The 21,412-nt window shown below is 45.6% G+C and overlaps 1 protein-coding gene across 1 annotated transcript in view; it reads left to right on the top strand.

Annotated features, from left to right (window-relative positions):
- ITPRID1 (ITPR interacting domain containing 1) overlaps positions 1-12,481 on the top strand; it is a 62,589-nt gene extending 50,108 nt beyond the window's left edge. The window contains exons 12-15 of the mRNA XM_075062572.1: positions 4,910-5,037; positions 6,316-6,427; positions 9,460-9,798; positions 11,600-12,481. Coding sequence (XP_074918673.1) covers positions 4,910-5,037; positions 6,316-6,427; positions 9,460-9,798; positions 11,600-11,629 — 609 coding nt within the window. The 3' untranslated portion in view covers positions 11,630-12,481. The remainder of the gene's footprint in view (positions 1-4,909; positions 5,038-6,315; positions 6,428-9,459; positions 9,799-11,599) is intronic.
- The last annotated feature ends 8,931 nt before the right edge of the window (positions 12,482-21,412 follow it).

Here is a 21,412-nt window from a genome sequence, read left to right on the forward strand (position 1 = left end):
CCTAAAGCTGTGTTTGCCATCAGAACCATATGAAATGTTTGCAACAAGAGATGAAACTACAAAAGTCACCAGGTTTTGACTTTGTTACAAACTCAAAACTGATGATTCAGGGTCACCTGGGGATGGAGGGCCTCACTTGTTTGAGAGGCACCCCAAATCCATGGAACAATATGATGCAGGGCAGCTGGGGTAAACTGTAGTGAGTGGCATTGCAACTGGGCACTCAGGGTTGCAGCACCGCTCAGGTTTGGCCCAGCTGCCCCTTGGTCATGACAGAGGGTGGGGGACAGCTGGGCCAAAATTGAGTTACTGTTGCTGAGATCTGGTACACAGGCTTGCAGTGCCACTACAGGTGAACCCAGGACCGGCTCCAGGCACCAGCATTCCAAGCAGGTGCTTGGGGCGGCAATCTGCAAGGGGCGGCAGTCCATGTACTTTCGCCGCTCCAAGCAGCGTGTCGAATTGTCGCCATGGATGGCGGGGGCAGTCCATGTGCAGTTAGGGAGGCAAGTGCATTTCCATGGTGGCAGCAATTTGGCGGCAGCTTTTATGTTCAGCTGCCTGCGGCGGCAATTCGGCGGCTTCTGTCTTCCAGATGAAGACAGAAGTTGCCATCGAATTGCCGCTGCCGTGGAAATGCACATGCCACCTTAATGGCACACGGACTGACCCCGCTGTCCACAGTGGCAATTCAGCTCACTCCTTGGGGCGGCAAAAACAGTAGAGCTGGTCCTGGGTGAACCAGCCCCTGCATGCAGTATGCCACATGCCAGGTGTTCACCTGCTGGCTACCAAAACCATGGGGACTGGCTGGGAAGCAGGACGGACCCAACACCAGAAGGCAAGTCTCACCAGTAGGGAGGGATAAGGTAAGGAGTGGGCTGGGGAGGCAGGGGCTCCTGGAGGGGATGGCAGGACAGCTCCCTTGAGGGCTGATGCTCCTAGGGGAGGGCTGGCTGTAGGGCCTCATGTGCTGGGGGGTGGTTGTCAGGCTTTTTAGAAGGGTTGGGGGGGGGCTCCATTTCAAATTTTGCCCTAGGTCCCCCCTATAAACCAGCCCAGCTAGGATTGTCAGAAAGCTCACAATGATTCTGAGAAAAGCAGGGCCGATGGCTAGTTCTGCACCATGAGGAATGTGAGTGTTTCTCCTGGTTTTGTGTTGAAACGATGCAAACTTGGTGGTTTCAAATGAGTTTCTTCCTTTCGTTCTCTCTTTGAACCTGAAACGCAAAGTGAAACTTTGGAAGTTATAAACACAAGTGGGTCAAAGTGCAGAAAATGGTTAGAAGTGAAACTGATGAATTTCATGTTATTGACTATATCAATACTATGGGGGCTTTTCTTTATTTGCTGAAGAGCTGTGAATTTTGTGAGATGTCTCTCAATTGCCACAAGAGGTCAGTGTTTCAGTACATTACAGCTGAATTTACATGGTCCAACTTATTTTATCACTTGTCTGATGATGATGAAGGATTAACAGTGATGCTTTTTCAGTAATCTGAGCCTGAGGATATTGCAGGCATTGACTGCACACTACACTATTGTTCAAGCTTTATTGTTTAAGCAAAGATGTGTTAAATCCAACACTTGTCTGAGGTTAATCATGTGAAATCCAGCCCCTGCATCACAGAAGGACCCAAACAACTGGGAAAGCTATGATTATGTATGTTGGGTCTAAGGGACATGTAGGGGGGTCAGAAAACATTCTTCGGTTTATGTACAGTGGAACTCCATACCCATCTAAACTGGAAAGCATTGGTACGCTGGTGTGTAGTCAGTGGGTCTGAGGCTTTACTGGCCTAAAATCTTGGGGATTTGCCAGGAGAGCAGCAGCAGGTTGCATCTGCTGCTGAATCCTGTGTCTTAGAATTGTGGGTACTGCTCCACTGCACAAGGTTGAAGATTCTGCTCCTCACTTCTTCATATGGAGAAAATCCTGTGTATGTAGGCTTTATTCCACATGACAGGATTTGGTCCATAATCTTTAGTCCAGCCTGTCAAGGGATTTAAGCATCAAACATTTGCTAGAACAAGAGAAAATCCTGAAAGTAATCAAAATCTGTATTAACTGCAACATTGTTCTTGACAGAAGTCAATGTTAAAACACTGAAAGAGCAAACAGCCATCAGATTATATTGAATTTGCATGTTTCTGTTTTATTCGTCTGGGTATGACATTTTCTTGCACAAGGAAATTATTTCCCAACAGAAGCACTTATTTCCATACCTTTTGGAGGCTCAGTTGCTAATTAACACAACTTTAAAAAATTGTTTTGGTTAGGTTTTCCAAAGTGGTCATAACATCATTCTAGTCTATTCATGTTCTTATACCTGTAACCCTTCTGCCAGGCCGATTTGATAGCAGCAAGGGCCGGGTTCAATACATAGGGGTCCCTTCCCTACAACATAATGCAAAACCAGCTCGAGCCCCCACCCAGTGACCTGGGAAAATCTTATACACACCCCTGGGCACCTCGAAGAGGCAATACTTCCCCTCTTGCAAGCACAGAGTCTCGGTGTAGCAGAAAAGGTTTAATTACATGAGATAAACAACAAGCATTAAATTGGGAAAACACCTTAACTAGAGTTCATAGACCAAACCGTGAGCAAAGACCCACCACAGGAAATTGGGCAATGTCCTTTTCCCTGGGCTCTTAAGTCCAGCAACCCCCAAATCACCCCAAGACTCCAAAGTCCAATACCCCAAATGTCCCTAGAGTCCAGTAACCCAAAGATCACCCACAGTCCCAAAAGTCCCACAACCCAAAAGTCTCTGTCCCGGCTCAGCAGCCCCAGAGTTCGAGAGTCTATCTGCAGAGGTCCCCCTCCCCCAGCCTGGGTAGAAAGGGGCACCTTATGTGGTCCAGGGCCAACTGCCCTGCCTCTCTGTAGGGTTCTGCTTCCGCCTTCTCCACAAACTGCTCCGCTCTACCAGCCACTCCACTCTGCTCCTCCAGCCATCCCCACAAACTGCTCGGCTCCGCTTGCTCTGTGGGCCGCTAGGCGGAGTGGGTGTGCCTATGCAAACACGATCAGCCTCTGAAATTCTTTTCCACACTCACCATAATTCACCATCAGATATCAGGGTAGAGCTCATCCTGACTCTGCTTACATACCAGATCTATCGCTGAGGTACCTGAGTGATCTCCAGCAGTGAATTAGGTGACATGACCAACATTTTTCATGTCTGGTTCTTTCTTTCTTTCTCTCATCCTCTCCCTAGGGGAGTGGGAAATTACATTTTTAACATATGACAGGCTATGTCTTTATATTAGCAAGGTCCAGGTAAAAGAAATACACCTTGATCTTGGCATGGAAAGTTGTGAGATTTGAGGTAGTTTGGAGATCCCATGGGAGTTGGTTCCACAGCCTTGAACCAGCCCTTGAGAAAGTTTTGTCTCATGCACAGACAAGCTTTACTCTTGTGGATAGACCATTCCATAACATCTTGATGTGCAGGACCCTCCAGCAGAACAGACCAGTGATCCATTGATTATTTACTCAAACGTATAACTGATCTAAACAATTAGTCTAGAATCCTGTTTCTAACTGAGGCCCATGCTAGAGTCTTAATGGAAAAATGTAAAGTCCCCACAGGAATACTATGCTATGGGTAAATTACTTCCCAATACCAGTCAATGACCACAGTAAACATGAAACACTGCAGACATTATTTCCAAATATTTATTTCAATGTTTAAGGATATAAACGTATGACTTGCCATATTAAAGAAAGACAGTTCATTCAAACCAATACCTTGTGCAAAAGAAAAATCTGAAGTGGACAATTAGGGATTAACCTTCCCATAGAAATTTCTTTCTAACTCCTGTCAGTTCATGATTGACTTTTTTGCCATAAAGTAGGAGAGTTTATATCTTTTATAAACAAATGTGCTTTGACCGTGTTTGTATATTCTATCAAGCAATGTCACTGGCAGGAATGTTCCCCAAAACATTGACTTGTGAACAAATATTTCCCTGCAAAAAACAAACTTTGAATTTGTCCTGGAAACCTGATTCCAAGACTTACACTCATCCAATCTGGGAACAGAAATCTTGTGTCTTGTCAAAACAGCTCAAATTTCAGATAGCTAATAATGAATACTCGAAGCAATATTTGCCAAGGACAGTTGATGAGCAATCTATAGGCTGAAATATATTTGTATAACACATTATTTGAGTAGTTTTGAGCAAATGAACAGATCTATGGGAATTGTGAAATTTGCAGACTTTTTGCACAGAGTGAACTGAGCTATATATGTCATAGTGCCAGCTCGAATCGCAAAAGAATTGTATAGCCTTTGCAATTTTAACCTAGCTAGTGCAATTGCAGTTACTATTTTTATTCTTATAAATATCTGATCCTCTTTTTCAAATTTACTCATCCTTTTGCCTCCACTAGTAATGTAAAAGTCAGCTAAATGTTAACATCTACAAATGGAGGGTCAAGAAAATGTGATGATGGTTCTAGAGGTACAGTGCTCAACCTGTCTTTCAAATCAGACACATGGAGCAAACTTCTTCAATCAGTGATGCTGATGTAAATCCAGGGCAACTCTATTCAATGCTAAGGATTTACATAAGTGTAACTAAGCTCAGAATTTGACCCATTGTGTCAAAACTATGGGCAAAATCCTGTCTCCCTTGAAGACAAGGACAAAATTTCCATTGACTGACTTCAGGGGAAGCCTATGTGACTTCAGAAAGAAGAGCTGATAACTAAATACATTTATATTCTTCAGAAGTCATCTCACTTGTTATCTGGAAACTTGTACCTATGAATGTCTGACAAGCCTGCTTATGATGTACCTGTTCGTTGATGAGAATAGGACTGCTGCCTCTGAGCTGTAAGTATGATAAATATTAAAAGGAAAGTAATGAAGTAGTCACTCTTCTTGGTCTTCTTCGTAGTGCACAATCCATGAAATAGAAGCTATGAAGAGTTCGTGCCAGAGTTTCCGGGAGAAACTAGATGAGATTGAGCAACACCTGATAGAGCAACAGGATCTTTTTTCCAGTTCTATGTCAGATGAAGGAAGGTAATTATATCACTACAGAAAAACATATATTATGGTCATTAAAAAAGCAACATTTTGAACCCTGAGTACATGTGCAGAGCATCTTGCTGTATGTGCCAACACTCAGACTTATCATTTTTACTGTATAACACAGAAGTCAGCATTCAGTTGTTCATCACTTTATTACTATCCATTTATCCAACCAATATTTTCTAAACTTGATCATGGCAATGTATGTTATAAACAGTTTATGCTGCATTAAGGTTAGGTGTACATAAGGGATTTATAATATGTACCAACGAACGTACACTCTCTTTGATACTTCTCAGACTCAGTGGCTGGGATTCCTCATAAGTATGACATCCCCAATCATGAAGGTGCCATCATGGGTATTGTGCATGTCATGTGCCCACCTTGCAAGTGAAAAGGACTTTTTCTGTAATTATGTCCATAGAAAAGTATGACTTGTCTCCATTAATTTCAATGTTTGGAAACATTAGAATTAAAAATATGGTCTATTTTAGTTTAAAATAACTTAAAATACAAAGAAATGCAAGCATAATTTGCAATAGATCTCATTTATTTTGACCTCAGTTTTCCAGAAGAACGTAGATGGGGGTTTGTGGGAGGATGGTGGGGGTTGATGATGAGGGCATTATACAGATTGGGCCATAACCAAAGGAAGCACTGTATTAGAATCATAGCAGTAACACCATTATCAAGATTGTAAAACAGTCTCCATTGTACATCTAATTTTAAAAAATAAGTCTTTTCTTCTAATAAAACTTGTTTCTGGCTGAAATTTTTCATGTGCAGTCCCTTGGCAGAGGAGGGTAGTTTGAGGAAAGGTAGCAGTTAATCAAACAAGGCATTTATGAATGAAGAGCACTTTGAAGTGTGGAGAGGGGGAAGGTATGTCTTTTTTTTGTTCGGTTGTTTTGTTTTTGTTTTTTTGTAATGACATAACTCAAAATGGCTGACTCCGAATCTGTTTAGTTGGGTTGTCTGCAGTGAGAACTAGTGCCCAGGACTATTTTTGTATGACTGAAAGGTTAGCAGAGTCAGTTGGGTCTGTGATACAGACATAAATTCAGTTTTATTCAGAGTTCTGTGGCCTACATAGTGCAATGCAGTAAAGGAACTATCTGGCACTGGTACTGTTAGGTTATTATTTAGACTGTAGAATGTTTTGTGGTGCTGTGTCTGAAACAACACTGTATTAATGGCAAAAATGAGAAATGGATGCTTTGCAGAGCATCATTGTTCACCTGATTGTTTTTCTTCTGCTGTCTACTACAGGGAGAAAAGAAGACAACTGCAGGTCTTACGTCAAGCTGTTCGTCGTGAGGTTTCTGAACTGGAATTCCAGCTGAATGATCGATCTCGCCAGGCTAGGGAGGGAATTCTGCTGGTATGTTGGATAAGCAGCTGTTCTTGTGGAACATAGGGAAAAGGAATCTGGTTTAAAGACTCTTTATCCTATTGCCTTTACTGGTGCAATGTCACAGTGAATGGTTGCCGTATGTGGCTTCCACATGCATTTGCTGTGAGTTGAACGTGTGACCAAACCAACAAGGTTAAATTGTGTCATCTGGTACAACGTTGGGCCAAGATTTTCAAAAAGAGACTAGTGATTTTGGGTGCTTCAGTTTTTAGGTGTCCAGCTTATGACTCCTTAAAGGGCTTTGATTTTCAGAAAATTCTGAGGTCCAACCTTCTGAAAACCAGATCCTTCAAGGTGCTTCAAACCCTGGATACACTCAAAATCACGAGTGGTGTTGGCCACACTGTTGCTCTTTCAAAGTCTAAAAAATGTTAAATCCAGTAGGTATTTTATTAATAAACTGCTGTCAGATGCAAAGCAAAAGTTTTCTCTTTGGAAAGAGAGAACTTTGTATTTTGTCACTTCTCCAACTGATGCCTTGTTTCTTGCCATTTGTGATTTTATAATCAAAAATGTTAGCAACTTTCCTCCAAATCAACCACTGTAGTTACAGAATTGCTGCATGACTTGCATTCATGTAAGCATACGCACAAAACAACCATTTCGATACTAACATCACAGTGCAGAAATTTTCAGTTACTGAAGGTTGATAAGAGCCTACTGCTGGTAGGTGCAGTAAGGATTTGCCTGGCATGGATACTCATCGTCTGCAGTTAATATGAAAGAAGTAAAACAACTGGCAGGAACAGTTGGTAGTGAAACAGATGACGTACACAGAAAACATATCGTAGCTATGGAGCGACTGAAAGCTGTTGTTTGATCAGTAACTAGAGCCAGCATGAGATTAAAACCCAAAAAAGATTTAAGTGCTCCGAAATTATTTGAAGGGTATCCCCATTAAGCATAATTGTCAGCTCCATTAAGCAACAGTTGCTGCCATAAAGCATTGTACCAACCCACCCACCCCCTTCTCTGTGCTGGACACAGGATCTGGTAGATGTCTGAAGGTAGCATGTCTGCACCTGTTTCTCTTCAGATCAGGCATAGACCTGCTTTGCTTGTGTGGATCTGCCACAAAAACACCCAAGTGCACACAGAGTTCTGAGACTGAGAGAAGTGGCTGCTCAGTCTGGGTCTCTTTCCTGGTGGGATTTGCTGCTCCATGGCTACTCAGCCTTCCCCTGCCCTCAGGATACGTGCGACCTTAAATGCCCAGTGCTCATCACTAGTCCCAATCTAGTCCTGTTCTTGGGCTCATTCACACCGCGCCCAGGGCAACACAGTTCTTCTTCCTCCCACAAAACTCTCTCCCCCAATCCAAAAACACATGCTACTGTCAGGATGACAACTCCCTCCAGCTCCTCCCCACTCCCATGGAATTCTCCAGTTTCTTGCCCCTCTGCCCGTCTAGGCCGTTGACTCCCATGATGTAGCTATTCACATTTAGGTACCATCATTTCTTCCCTGATCAGCATGCAGGGGCTGAGGCATATGTCTCTGGTAGCACACAAACCAAATGCTACTGTCTGAGCTTCCTGATCAGGAATGGGATATGCTTCTGCACACTTTGAAAAACAGTCAGCCACTAGAAGCACATATTTATTCCCTTGGGGTATAATGGACAAAGGTCCCAGGATAGCCAACGCTATTCCTTCATTTAGTGCCTGGCCTGGGTAGAGACCATTGGAGCTCTGGGTTTACTTCCCCTTTCTTTTCAAGCCCCACACACCCTCACAATCACCAGGACCTCCTTTGGCACCACTCCTTGAATAAGTTCAGACCTTTTCCAAGATCTTGGCAGTTTCCGCACCAGCATTCCCTGTCTAACACTTGGCTCAGGCCACGTAGTCCAATAGCTTTTCAGGCATGGATGATGTTGAACTTCATCTAGGAATTCCCTACTACCAGTTCCCTTCCTACACCAATCTATTGACCCTATGGGAAACTGAGGCACAGAGAGACTAGGGGTAGAATTCACAAAGGTATTAGGCATCTAATGCCCATTGATTTCAATGGGAGTTAGGCACTTAAATACCTTTGTGAATCTCATCTTAAGTGTTTTGCCCAAGGTAGCCCAAGTCTCTCACAGACCTGGGGCTGAACTTTGTTTTCACAAGTCTCTGGTTAATGCCTTAACCACTGAACTATCCTTTTTTCCTAGCGTATGTTGCCTCCCTAAGGACTTATCTATGCAGGGAAATTGACTGGCATAGCTAGAGCTCAGAAATGATAAAAGTGACTTTATTTTGGAATATTTACTCTGATAAAGTCACATTTATGCTGGAATAGTGTTCCCATGGGGAGTTACTCCAGCATAGCTGTAAAGGATTACTTACTGTGCTATCGCTGTGCTTGTCATTTTCACCTGTGGATAAGCCCTAAAACACAACTCAAATTGGGGACAGGGAAGAAGGAAGCCCCACTTTCATTTGGTGCAGAGTAGGGAGATGGCCACCAGAGTTGTATCTCCCCAGGACTGCTCTGCCTGGTTTTAGTGTCACTTACAATAGCTGAGGAAGAACAGCTGAATTGACAAAGCAGCACTCTGCGCCTGCCCCACCAGCTTTCTCCTCCACAACAGGAATTCTCCATTAGCCAGTTCCAGACTGAATCCATTCATTTTGCAGTGCCTGCATGACACACAGTGCATGGTGCACACTGGTGAATCTGGGCCCCAAATTGTTATGATGCACCCTTTTCAATCCAGGGCTGCCGTACACATCCACAGAGCTCTGTCTGGAGGGTTGTACTAAGACAACTGTTTCAGTCGGTCACAGTAAAATGGGACTGAAATTTATGTTACTGAAACGTGAAAATGGGATTGAAATTTATTACTGAATCCTTTTCACGGCAGCATCTCAGCTGCCAAATTATACTTTGTTTTTTGACCAAGAATAAGAAGTGAACATGCATCATAACCTCTCTTGTGTATCACTGTCTGATACCTTTTATAATTTTGTATTACTACTGTATGCATGTCTTCCCTATTTTCTCTGCAGCAGCTGGACCAATTACTAGGAGAACAATCCCATCTGTTTTCAGAGCTTGGACTCCCTGACTGGAGGGAAGAAAGAAATGCCCAGAATAAACAAGTTGTTCCAGATGCCGCTGACACTATGCATCCTAGAGCTGGGTGCTCAGAAACAGTAGTTCCAAGGCGCCTGAGCAGAAGTGAAACATTCCCATCAACTCCATCAGCCTCAGTGCCGGGAACACCAGAGATACAGTTTCCTGCTATGGCAACAGCGGAGCTAGACCCACAGGAACTCCCCACCAGTAAAAAGGAAATAAAAGGTCCTCCCCAGCCAAAAATTGACTTTAAGACTTTTCTACAGAGTGTAAGAATTCATTTTATTCTGATTCCTGGCATATTCCGATGTCAGAACATGCTGACACGAGATTACTGTTGTTTTTATTACAGTAGTGGCTAGAGGCCCAACTAAGGGCCCCTTTGTGCTACGTGTTATACATACCCCTACCAAACTATAGTTTCTGCTCTAAATAGCTTATAATCTAAGTAGACAGGGCAGACAAAGGGTGGGGTAGCATTCTCAAAGTTAACTGCAGCGCTTACTTATGGTAATGAGGGCTGTATTATTATGTGGGTGGTGGTATCAGCAATGCCTTGTCCGTCTAGAACTCTGAATGTGATTGGTTGAGATCTATACCAAAATGTGGGAAATTAACCAGTAGCATTAGCCTGCAAAACAACTTGAATTAGTTTACGTGGACAGCAAAGTTAGTGAATTTAGGTATCAGAGGGGTAGCCGTGTTAGTCTGTATCCACAAAAACAATGAGGAGTCCGGTGGCAACTTAAAGACTAACAAATTTCTTTGGGAATAAGCATCATGATGCATCTGAAGAAGTGTTTTTTTTTACCTACGAAAGCTTATGCCCAAATAAATTAGTGAATTTAGGGTTTCACCGGTTTTGTGTAAAAGTGAAAATGTTCACCTTTTTTGACTGATCTGCTTTTACAGTTTCACCATCAATAAGAAACAGATCTTTTCTTTATTGTTCAATATACAAAAACTTAGTAAAAGAGATTAACCAGAAAGTGGTCTAGCTAAAAAGTCAGATTGGTAATGGTCATGGTCTTTCACTTTTCCACTTAAGAGTATGGACCTCTCTTAAGCAAATAGCTAGAGCTAGATTCTATACTACCTTCAAGTAAGCCTCCATGAAATCAGTGGATTTCATTCTTCTCACTTTTAGGGTCGCCAAGTGTCCAGTTCTCGACCGGAATGTCTAGTCAGAAAGGGACCCTGGTGGCTCTGGTCAGCACCACGGACTGAACTATTAAAAGTTTGGTTGGCAGGCTCCCTAACTGGCTCCGCATGATTCCCAGAAGGGAGGCTCCATGCACTGCCCCTACCCTATGTGCCAGCTCCTCAGCTCCCATTGACTGGGAAATGCAGCCAATGGGAGCTGTAGAGGTGGCACCAGTGCACGGTGGCAGCATGCACCCCTCCTCCACCCCAAGCTCCTCATCCCAGACCCCACACCTCCAGCTGGAGACCTCACCCCCCACGTACACTCCAATCCCCTATCTCAGCCCAGAGCCTTCCCACACCCCAAACCCCTCATTCCCAGCTCCACCCCAGTGCCTGCGCCCCCCAACCAGAGACCTCTCCTCCCACACCCCATTCCCCTGCCCCAGCCTGGAGCCCTCTCCCCTGCACCCTGAATCCCTCATTTCTGGCCCCACCCAGAGCCTGCACCACCAACCAGAGCTTTCACCCCCTCCTGTACCCCAGCCCCCTACCCAGCCTGGTAAAAATGAGCGAGTGAGTGTGGGGGCGAGCAAGTGACAGAGGGAGGGGGGGATGGAGCGAGCAGGGGGGTGGGGACTCAGAGAAGGGTGTTCAGTTTTGTGCTATTCGAACGGTGGCAACCCTACTCTCACACAGGAGTTATCCCTGATTCATAGTGGTAAAAAAGAATCACGGAATCATTTCCAAGAATGAAGCCCCTGGCTTACAGAACCTAACAAGCAATTAAAGATTTCATTTAATATATTGTGTTCCTTTATACCAGATATTTAAAGACTAAGACTGTTTAGTTATTTAGAAACTAGTTGTTAGTTGATTACTAGTTTTTAGTTACTTAAAGACTAAGACTTATTTTTCTTTTGCCAGCTGAAGAAATCGTTCCGAAATTTTCAGTAATGACATAGCAGAATGAAGAGATTGAAGGCAGACTGACAACTGTGGACTTTTTTAAAAAAGAATAGTTGTGACTTCTTCCTACAACAAACACTTTAAAGCATCTAAGTCTTTACAAAAACAGAATGAAACAGCTGTCATTTGCAGCAAGGCATTCTACATATTTTTGCAGCTCATGGACTGCAGGAAGGAAAGGAAACCATTTTAAGGGGTTATCTCGATGAGGGTGCCACGTATTCTGCTGTTCTGTGGTCATAGGCAAAAGGCCTGTAGTAAATTCTATCATTTGGCACAGTATTAGACGCCAGATTGTAAATTGTTATTTCAAAAAAACAGTTGAGCCCTCATAGTTGTGAAGAAAATCTTGGAAACGTGACCCAAGTAAACTGATGCTGCACTGTCTTCCTGTACCTGCACCCAGCCTGAGAAAATAACTTGGAAAGGTATTAACTGTATAACTGCTGGTCATTTGAGTGAAGCATCTAGCTAACATTAATCGTCAACCCCAAAGTGCCTCCCACACTTTCCCTACCAGCCTCTAAAACCTCTATCTTCTCCCTGACAACTTCTATGATGGATTTATCTAACGTCACTGTAAAAATCTGCAGCACAATGACAATGTGTGGACAGCATACAATGTAGATTGAACTGAGTACCAAAATATATAACACAGTGAATATCATCCTGATTATATTAGTCATTTTCATATTTAATTCATAGAAACCTGATTTTAAAATAATATAACTGAAACCACTGCAAAAAAAACCGGCAGAACCCAAGAAGGCTGCAGGATCCAGAACCACTGCCTCAGCATTCTGGTCCAGTTTGCTGTGGAATACACAGGGCTTTGATCTAGACACAGGTACCTCTGGTTCTACCAGCTGTGTATGGGATGGCAGTACATAAAGTGTTCAATATTAGAGACATGGTATTTTGTATGACTGCTTTTTAGCTTAGTGCTTTACATCTACAAGGATTGCCAGACATCTAACCATTTGTTTAACACTATGAAGGTGTTTTTGTGTCATTTAGGCCTTCATCTTTCAAGTCTTTACCCAATGGAAGCGCAAGTGAAGGCATCATTTCCTCACCAGTAAGATTAAGTTCTGAATGGTAGTAAAGATCCATTTCTCTCCCCTTACAGTGCAGAAGGTAACAAGCAAGCAGGGCAAGGCTGTCATTGGCTTAAGCAAAAGCCTCAACAAGTTAATGGGGTGTTTATTTAAGTACTCCTGTTATAGGGTAAACTTCATCTCTCTGCAGATGGCCAGCATGGGACCTGTGCACCGCTTACACTCTATTTGAAGGCATAAGAGGGACTTTAAAAAGGTGCCCTGGACTTGTAGCCCTCTGCATAGGGGTGAATTTCACCTGCCAGTTAGAAGGCAGGAGTAACCTGTCACAACCACACCCTTTAAAATATCTGTGTGTGCTCCCCTCACTCATCATTTTTTACTTTACATTGACATGTTCCACCCTCTGAGGGTGAGGCTATGTCCTGCTTTGGACGGGACAGTCCCCTTTTTAAGCCCTGTCCCAGTTGTCCTGACTTTTTTGGCAAAGGGAGTATTTGTCCCATTTGCTCGGGCTGACTTCATCAGCTGGCAAAAGCAAATAGGCCAAATGCCCATTTTTGTCAAAAGGCGAGGTGCGGCGCAGAGGAACGTGAGGGGGGGCGAGAAGTGGTGGTGCCAGCACCATGTAGCGGGGAGAGGCTGGGTTTGCACAGGGAGGGTGAGGGGTAAGGCAGGGCCGTGAGGATAAGAGAACCCAGTCTTGTGTGCATGGAGGGGGACAGAGCAGGCAGAGCTCAGGTGAGCTGCAACCCTCAGCCTCACGTGGGGGAGGAGGATATATATAGCTTGTGCAAACTGTGACCCCCCAGTTGTGAGTGGGAGAGGCAGACAGGCAGGTTTCAGGAGAGCAGCATCCCAAGTCCCATGTGGAGGCGGGGTGTAGGCAGAGTTTGGGCAAGCGGTGACCCCAGCCTGATGTGGAGGGGGGAAGGGGCAGGCAGGACTTGGGGAAGCAGCCACCCCAGCCTCGCACACAGGGTGTCAGGCAGGGCTCTAGTGAGTGGCAACCCCAGCCCCACTCAGGAAAGGAAGGGTAGGAAGGGTTCAAGTGAGCCTGACCTCAGCCTTGAGTGGGGGAGAGGGCAGTTGCAGGCAGGGTTTGGGTGAGCAGCCACCCCCACCTCATATACCAGAGTGGGGGGCGGCGGCAGGCAGGGCTGGGGGGAGAAGTGACCCCAGTGTCATGCAGGGGAGAGGAACGGGGCAGGCATGGCTTGGACGAACAGTGACCCCCAGCTTTGCACGGGGAGGTGGGGGGTGCTGCAGGCAGGGCTCAGGCTAGCAGCGACCACAGCCTCACGCTGAGCGGGACAGCAAGGGCTCAGACAAGCAGTGACCCCAGCCTCGTGCGAGGGAGGGAGCAGGTAGAGTTGCCAAGTTTATAATCACACAAAATTGAACACCCCTGCCCTGGCCCTCTCCCCAAGGCCCCACCTCTTCTCTGAGACTCCAGCCCCCTCCCGCTGTTCCTCATTCTCCCCCACCCTCATGCACTTTCACCAGGCTGGGGCAGGCGGTTGCGGTGTGGGGTGGGGGATGGGGATGCGGTCTCTGGCTGGTGGTGCAGCCAGAAATCAGGGTTCAGGATGGGGGAGAAGGCCCTGGGCTGGGGCAGGGGATTGGGGTATGGGGGAGTGAGGTCTCTGGCTGTGGAGTGCAGGCACTGAAGTGGGGTTGGGGATGAGATGTTTGGGATGCAGGAAGGGGCTACGGGCTTGGGCTGAGGGGTTCGGAGTGGGGGGGCAGGCTTTGGCTAGGTGTGTAGGCTCTGAGGTGGGGCCAGGGAAGAGGGGCTTGGGGTGTAGGAGCTCAGGGCTTGGGATGCGGACTCCAGAAAGAATTTGGGTGCAGGAGGGGACAGCAAGCTGGTGCAGGTTTTCAGGGTTAATGCGGCTCTAGGAAGTGGCCGCCAGCTCCCTGCAGCCCCTAGGTGTATGGGCATCGAGGGAGGCTCCATGCACTGCTCCTGTGCCTGTAGGTGAAGCCCCACAGCTCCCATTGGCTGCGGTTTCCAGCCAGTGGGGCAACACATGGCACCTTCCTTGCTACCCATGATCCTAGGCACTGCAAGGACCTGGTGGCCGCATCCAGGAGCTGCACAGAGCTAGGGAAAGCAGGGAACTTGCCTTAGCACCCACCCCCCAAAACAAACTTTTAACAGCCTGGTCAATGGAGCCGCTGGAGTCCCCTTTCAACTGGACTTTCTAGCCAAAACTGGATGCCTGGCAACCCTAAGGATGGGGCAGGCATGGGTTAGGTGAACAGTGATCCCCCAGCCTTGCATGAGGGCAGGGGTTCAGGAAGGGCTCAAGTGAACCATGATCCCAGCCTTGAGCGGGTGGTGGGGAACAGAGATACGCATGGCTCTGGTAAGCATTGACCCTAGCCTCACATAGGATTAGGAAGAGTTTGAATGCTCTGTGACGCTAGCCTCGAGCGGGGGTGGGGAGCAGGGGCAGGCATGACTGAGGCGAACAGCGACTCTCAGCCTCAAGGGGGGTTGGGAGGGAGGGCTCGGGTGAGCAACGACCCCCAATATCACATAGGGGCGAAGAGGCACAGCCAGGTAAGGAACAGGAAAGCACCCACTCCAGGTGCACAGGGCGGGCAGTGGAGGGAGCGGCAACCTCACATGGGGGTGGGTGTTGCAGGCAGGGCTAACGAAACAGTGACCCCAGCCTCACATGGGGTGGGGCACAAAGGGTTCAGACAAGCAGTGTCATGCAGGGGATGGGGACAGGGGCAGGCATGGCTCTGGCAAGCAGCCACCCAAGTCTCGCGCAGGAAGAGGGGGATTGGACTGGCTCAGTCAAGCAGTGCCCCCAGCCTCACATGGTCTGGGCAGGAAGGGCAGAGACAAGCAGTAACCCCAAGCATTGACCCCAGCCTTGCATAGAAGTTCTTGGGTGAGCAGCAACCCCAGTCACACAAGGGCCAGGAAGGGTGAGGGGAGGGAGGCAGGTAGGGCTCAGGCCAACCCCCTGGTGGGAGAGGAGGGCTCAGGCCCCACCTAGTTTTCCCTTTGGGAAGTATGGTCACCCTACACCCTCTGAACATGTACTAAACAGGATCAAACACTCAGTAAGTAGAACTTCTAACCAGACACCACCTCTGGCCCAATCATGCTTGTCTTAGTTACACAAACTCCTAATGACTTCACTGGGAGTTTTATATGACTAAGGCAACAAGATTTGTCTCACTCTGGCCCAAATTTCCTCTTTGAAAAATCTCTTAAAATATTGATACAGAAGTTATTTTTAAATAACAGAATCCACAGCACCTGAGTCAGAGCACTTTGTTTACGAAAACTGTTGCTTCAGTGTAAATGTTTTCTGAAAACCTAATCAGCAGGTGCAGACATATGTCTCTGTAACAGGATAGATAAAATCAATTTTATTGAGGAAACTAGCAATGGAAAATTGAAGCTCCTATCCCTTTTAGCCATTCATGGTTGATACGTGAACTTATTGACCTTTTCAATTACAACTCAAAAGAACACGTACACTGAATTAATCTTACTTTAAAAACCATCCTCTTCAAATATCAAGCTGGGCTCCTTGAAAGTGTGTGAACCTATGTCTTGTACCTCGGGAATATACTCTCTTGCACCCTTTCTTGAGCAATGCACGTTTATTAATTGGTTTACCACTTCACCAATGGAAAGTGGACATACACTAGCCTTTGTAACCTGAGCATATTTACCAAGCACTTCAATCAAATGCACTGGTAACAATAAACATTAGAATAAGTTTATTGATTACAAAAGATGGATTTTAAGTGATCGGCAAAAGTCCCTACAGCTTCCCACAGCTCCCATTGGTGGGGAACAGCGAAGCATGGCCACTGGAAGCTGTGGACAAAACGTAAACAAAATGTCTCACAGCCCACCAGCGGATTACCCTGATGGGCCGCATGCTGAATGCTGCCGACCCATGGACTAGGCAATATCTGGATTAAGCATTTTTTCTCATGCCATTGGATACTGGAGTTTGGTTACAGTCTTTCATATGCAGGTTCTCCCTGTTAGCCTGGGGACCAGTCTCCTCAGCTCCAGTGTTCTCATTGCCTTCAGTGTAGGTGAGAGGCCAAACCATACAGCCCTTTTTCCCTATATTATAGCCTTATTCCATGTGCTTGAAGAACACAAGTCCAGGCATGTCTGGTGGGCATTGATGAGTCACCAGACAAGGTTGAACAATTCCCCTGGTGTGGCCTGGTGTAAGGGAGTCATCGAATTGTAACTCACTTGCTGGACAATGGCTGCTGATATTTGTTTGACACCCACCCAGGTGCTGGTTAGCTCCCTTGTTGTTTCTGGGGAGCTAATATTTTGGTGATTCCCCAGCTCACAACAAATTTTAGTGACAACAATACAACACAGACTCAGAACTTCATATGCATTAATGATATACATATTTACATAGAACAATGGCTTTCAGCAGATCACAGCCATTCCCATGATACCTTTTTATGAAATATCACAATTCTATACAATGATTAATATGAGTGTTACAGGGCACACCTCTGAGGTATAGAGTGTCACAGAACATAATCCATGAAACAATACTTTGAGTGTACACTGGGCCAAATTAACACCTGGTATAACTCCTCTGACACCAGGGGTGAATTTGGCTCAGCATTTTCCCAGGCTCTCTAATGCAAAAGTGAGTGAAAACACAACTACAATAAGACTGAAGATTGTACACATAGGTACTGTATTGCTGTGTATAGAAGCTGCATAGGCAAAATGGATAAGGAACATCTGAACAATGCCTATTTGGGCCACAGAAAGAGAAGTCAGCTTTGCAAAGTTTCTTTATCTAGCATGTACAATGGATGTGGAGCCTCCCACAGAACAGCAACTAGCTCCTTTTCAGCAGAATCCAAAAATAGTTCCACAGACAAGTCAAGCTCCATGAGAACATATATACTGTGTTACTAAGCTACACCCAGAACTCAAGGTCTGAGTAAAGACCCCCCAGCTTTGGCACAATAGGTGAAATTTATCCCTGAGTAAAGATGGCACACTTGGCCTGTGCATCACTTAAATCCTAATCTAAGGGGTGAATTTCATTGTCGGTGAATACACGTTCCCATTTTAGGAGTCTTTGAATGTTATGGCCAGTTCATGGTTCTCAATACCATTCATCACATAAATTTAACAGAGGACTATCATACAAAATAGTTTGTTTTCTTACATGCCTAGAATTCCACAAAGTAATAAAGATATCACTACTGAAACTGTACAGAGCTTTTGTGCATTGAGGACTAGCCCAGTAACTGGATTATTTTAAGAGTAAAGATAGATTATTTTAGCAATAAAGAATTCTGAGCAACAAGAAATAGAAAAAGGTGACAACACTTTCTAATCTATAATAATAATAATAATAATCAAACTTTGCTCTAAAATGCAACTCAGAGCATTTTACAAATATCACTAGTAGCTAAAAACCCATGCTGTCCCATGGGCATGGCAGCTGGGTCTAATAATCCACCATCTATGCAGTTCCTATTATTCAACCAATGAAAATGTTGCATGCAGATTAGCTGTCGAGTAAGAGGGATGATTGATTGTGTTTCCTCTGATATCACAGTGGTCTAGGACTCTTGGTGTGGCATATATATATATATATATATATATACACACACCTTACTGTGCTGTTGTAGTTGGGTAACGCATAAAGTCAAAAATGGCTATGACCTTAAAAATTGGATGATAGATTGTGAATCCCAGTTCTGACTGAACCTAGTGATGATCTAAACAAAGAGGGCTCTCAACCATATTGGTGGTTGTTTCTGTCACTTCAGGTTCATGGCTACAGGAATCCACTGGTCCAAACTTCCCAATTTAGTAGAGCTACTGTAGCCCACAGATTGCAGTAGTAGCCCTGCTGAATTGCTATGTAGATGCTATGGTGTCCCATTGGCGGCTCCTCCAAGTATCTATTCAGTACACCCTGGAGAATAATGGATGGTTAAACATCAGTGCTTCTCTGACACATTAATGTACGTACTGTGTGACTGAGTGCCTCCTACAGAATCCAAGAAGGAGGAATCTTGGGGTTGCTCTTACGCCCTCTGAAGTCAATGGAGTTTTTTCATTGACTTGAGGAGAAGGAGGCTTGGACGCATAGTGGTGGGGTTGGAATTAACACTTGTTTGATGGCTACTTTACACCAGCTTCATCACTGATATAAAGTGGCCATAAAGCAGCTTGAAGATTTTCAGAGAACATCTATGTATGGGAGTTTCCCTAGGAAGCACAGAATTGGCAAACCATGCTCCATGCCCATTAGCCCTCCTCCACATGAGCGCCCCACGTAGGGGGGCAGCTAGGGGCATGGCCAGGTTATTCCTACACTCCTCCTATAACCTGGCAGCAAAATAAGCCATGTGTGTCATTGCAGCAAAGTGCAAATTTGCTTAAGTGGGAGCAATGTTATAAGAACCATAGTGACCAAAGGTTAGAAATATTATTGAGTTATTATTAAAATTATAAATACTATTTGCAAACGATACTTACATGCTGCTATATATACTGGAGTTCACAAAAATATGCCACTACTAGAACCTATAGCATGCACACCAACCTGCAGCAAGCACAATAGAAGGTGAACCTAGTGTTAAAATAGTCTTTGATGGCAGATGAGCAACCATCCCAGAATCAGTGTTTTTGCAAGCTATTATCTTTTATAAAACAGTAGCGCATCCATTAAGGCTGGAACCTGATAGGCTATTTTAACTGTATCTTCAAATCCAGCCTATGCAACTCCTGCCAAAAAAAGGGTCTCGATTTATTCATGGTGCAACAGTTCAGTTTTGAATCAAATTCTTGTCGTGCATAAGCCACACAAAGTGCCAAATTTCCTGGTGCCCTAAGCAGCTCCGCGCTGCTCCAGCCCTTGCTCCACCTTTTCCCCATGCCCCCCCTCCGTTGCTCTGCCCCCCACCCCGCCTCTTCCCAGCCCTGCTCTGCCCAAGCCCCGCCCCCACTCCACCCCATCCCCAAAGCCCCTGTCCTGCTCTGCCCCAGCCCCATCCCAGCCCCGCCCCCACACCCCTGAGGACTGCAGCAGGGGCGGGCCTGCACTCACCAGCAGCTGGAAATGCAGTGACCCACCCCAGCCACACTGCGGGGTGGTTCACCCCACCCCAACAGGCCCTGTCCCCCTCCAGAGGCCTGGGGCCAGCCCCACACACAACCCCTTCGGAGACCTGGGGCCCCAACTCCCCTCACCCTGCGGTGAGGGGGAAAGCTGCATAGGACCCTAGAATGTCTAGGGACGGCCCTGCTTAAACTCATAACTTTGCTGAATACTAAAAATCATGGACTCAATAACTGGAGTTAAATATCAGAGGGGTAGCCGTGTTAGTCTGGATCTGTAAAAGCAGCAAAGAGTCCTGTGGCACCTTATAGACTAACAGACATATTGGAGCATGAGCTTTCGTGTGTTCATCCGACTAAGTGAGTATTCATCCACGAAAGCTCATGCTCCTAAATGTCTGTTAGTCTATAAGGTGCCACAGGACTCTTTGCTGCTTTAACTGGAGTTATGACTCATTACAACAACCTGTGACCCATTAACCCTTCTTTGTCCTACAACTGCAAATGTGTTAACTGCCCACTTCACCTTGAATATGCTCTTGCAACATGTGTTAACTCCTTATGCTAAATCATCTGTTCCACTCTGTTTAGCTGTGACACTCTGAATACATTTCCCAGACCTGAAGAAGAGCTCTGTGTAAGTGCTAAAGCTTGTCTCTCACCAACAGACATTGGTTTGTCTCTCTAATATTGTGGGCCTAACATGGCTACAACAACCCTGCAAAGATGTCTATGGGGTAATACTTCATATATATAGGCAACAGAAGGACAAAGTGGTGAAGCAGCTTACACAAGTTTACACAGAAGGTCTGTGGCACAGCAAGGATGTGAACCTCCTGAGTCCTGACACTCAGTTTGTACCTTATCCACCAGTTTATGTTCTTACTTTTGGAGAAGTTCACAACAACCGCTAAATTGCACATTCATTTGCAGTGGGAGACTTGCCTTACAAATGCCAGCTATTTTTCAGTGGGTGTTACCAGAGCCGTAACGAGGAATTTTTGAGCCTAAGGCAAGGATTGGCTCCAGGCTCTTCGGTGGCAATTCCCTGAGTCCCTGTCAGAGGGAACGACCTGCTGCCAAATTGCCACCGCCGCTTCATTCATTCTTTGCTGGCAACTCGGCGGTGGGTCCCCGAGTCCCTCTTGGAGAAAAGGACCCAACGCTGAATTGCTACCGAAGAAGCAGTGGCAGGAGAGCTGCCACCAAAGCGCCACCGATCGCAGTAAAGCTGCGCCCCTCCGCTTTGCGCGCCTGAGGCAAGTGCCTCACTCACCTTGCCCTTGTTACAGCACTGAGTGCTACCATAAAAGCCCATTGCCAAGTTCTTTGCTGGTGTAAATGGCTGCAATAGCTAAATGGCTAAAAGATTAAGCAAAACCTGAAGGGAATTCATAGCAGCAAGTTTCAGTGTGGTAGCTGTGTTAGTGTGTATCAGCAAAAAGAACAAGGAGTACTAACAAGTCTCTAAGGTGCCACAAGTACTCCTCGTTCTTATAGCCGCAGTAAAATTCTGGCCTCAGATACATACAGCTGCATTGGGCCCCACTATAGGGAATTTATACTGCCAGACCAGCACAAAGTGACTTGAAAGGGGATAGCTGA

This window comes from Chelonoidis abingdonii, chromosome 2, assembly GCF_003597395.2.
Source record: "Chelonoidis abingdonii isolate Lonesome George chromosome 2, CheloAbing_2.0, whole genome shotgun sequence".
Classification (NCBI taxonomy): domain Eukaryota; kingdom Metazoa; phylum Chordata; order Testudines; family Testudinidae; genus Chelonoidis; species Chelonoidis abingdonii.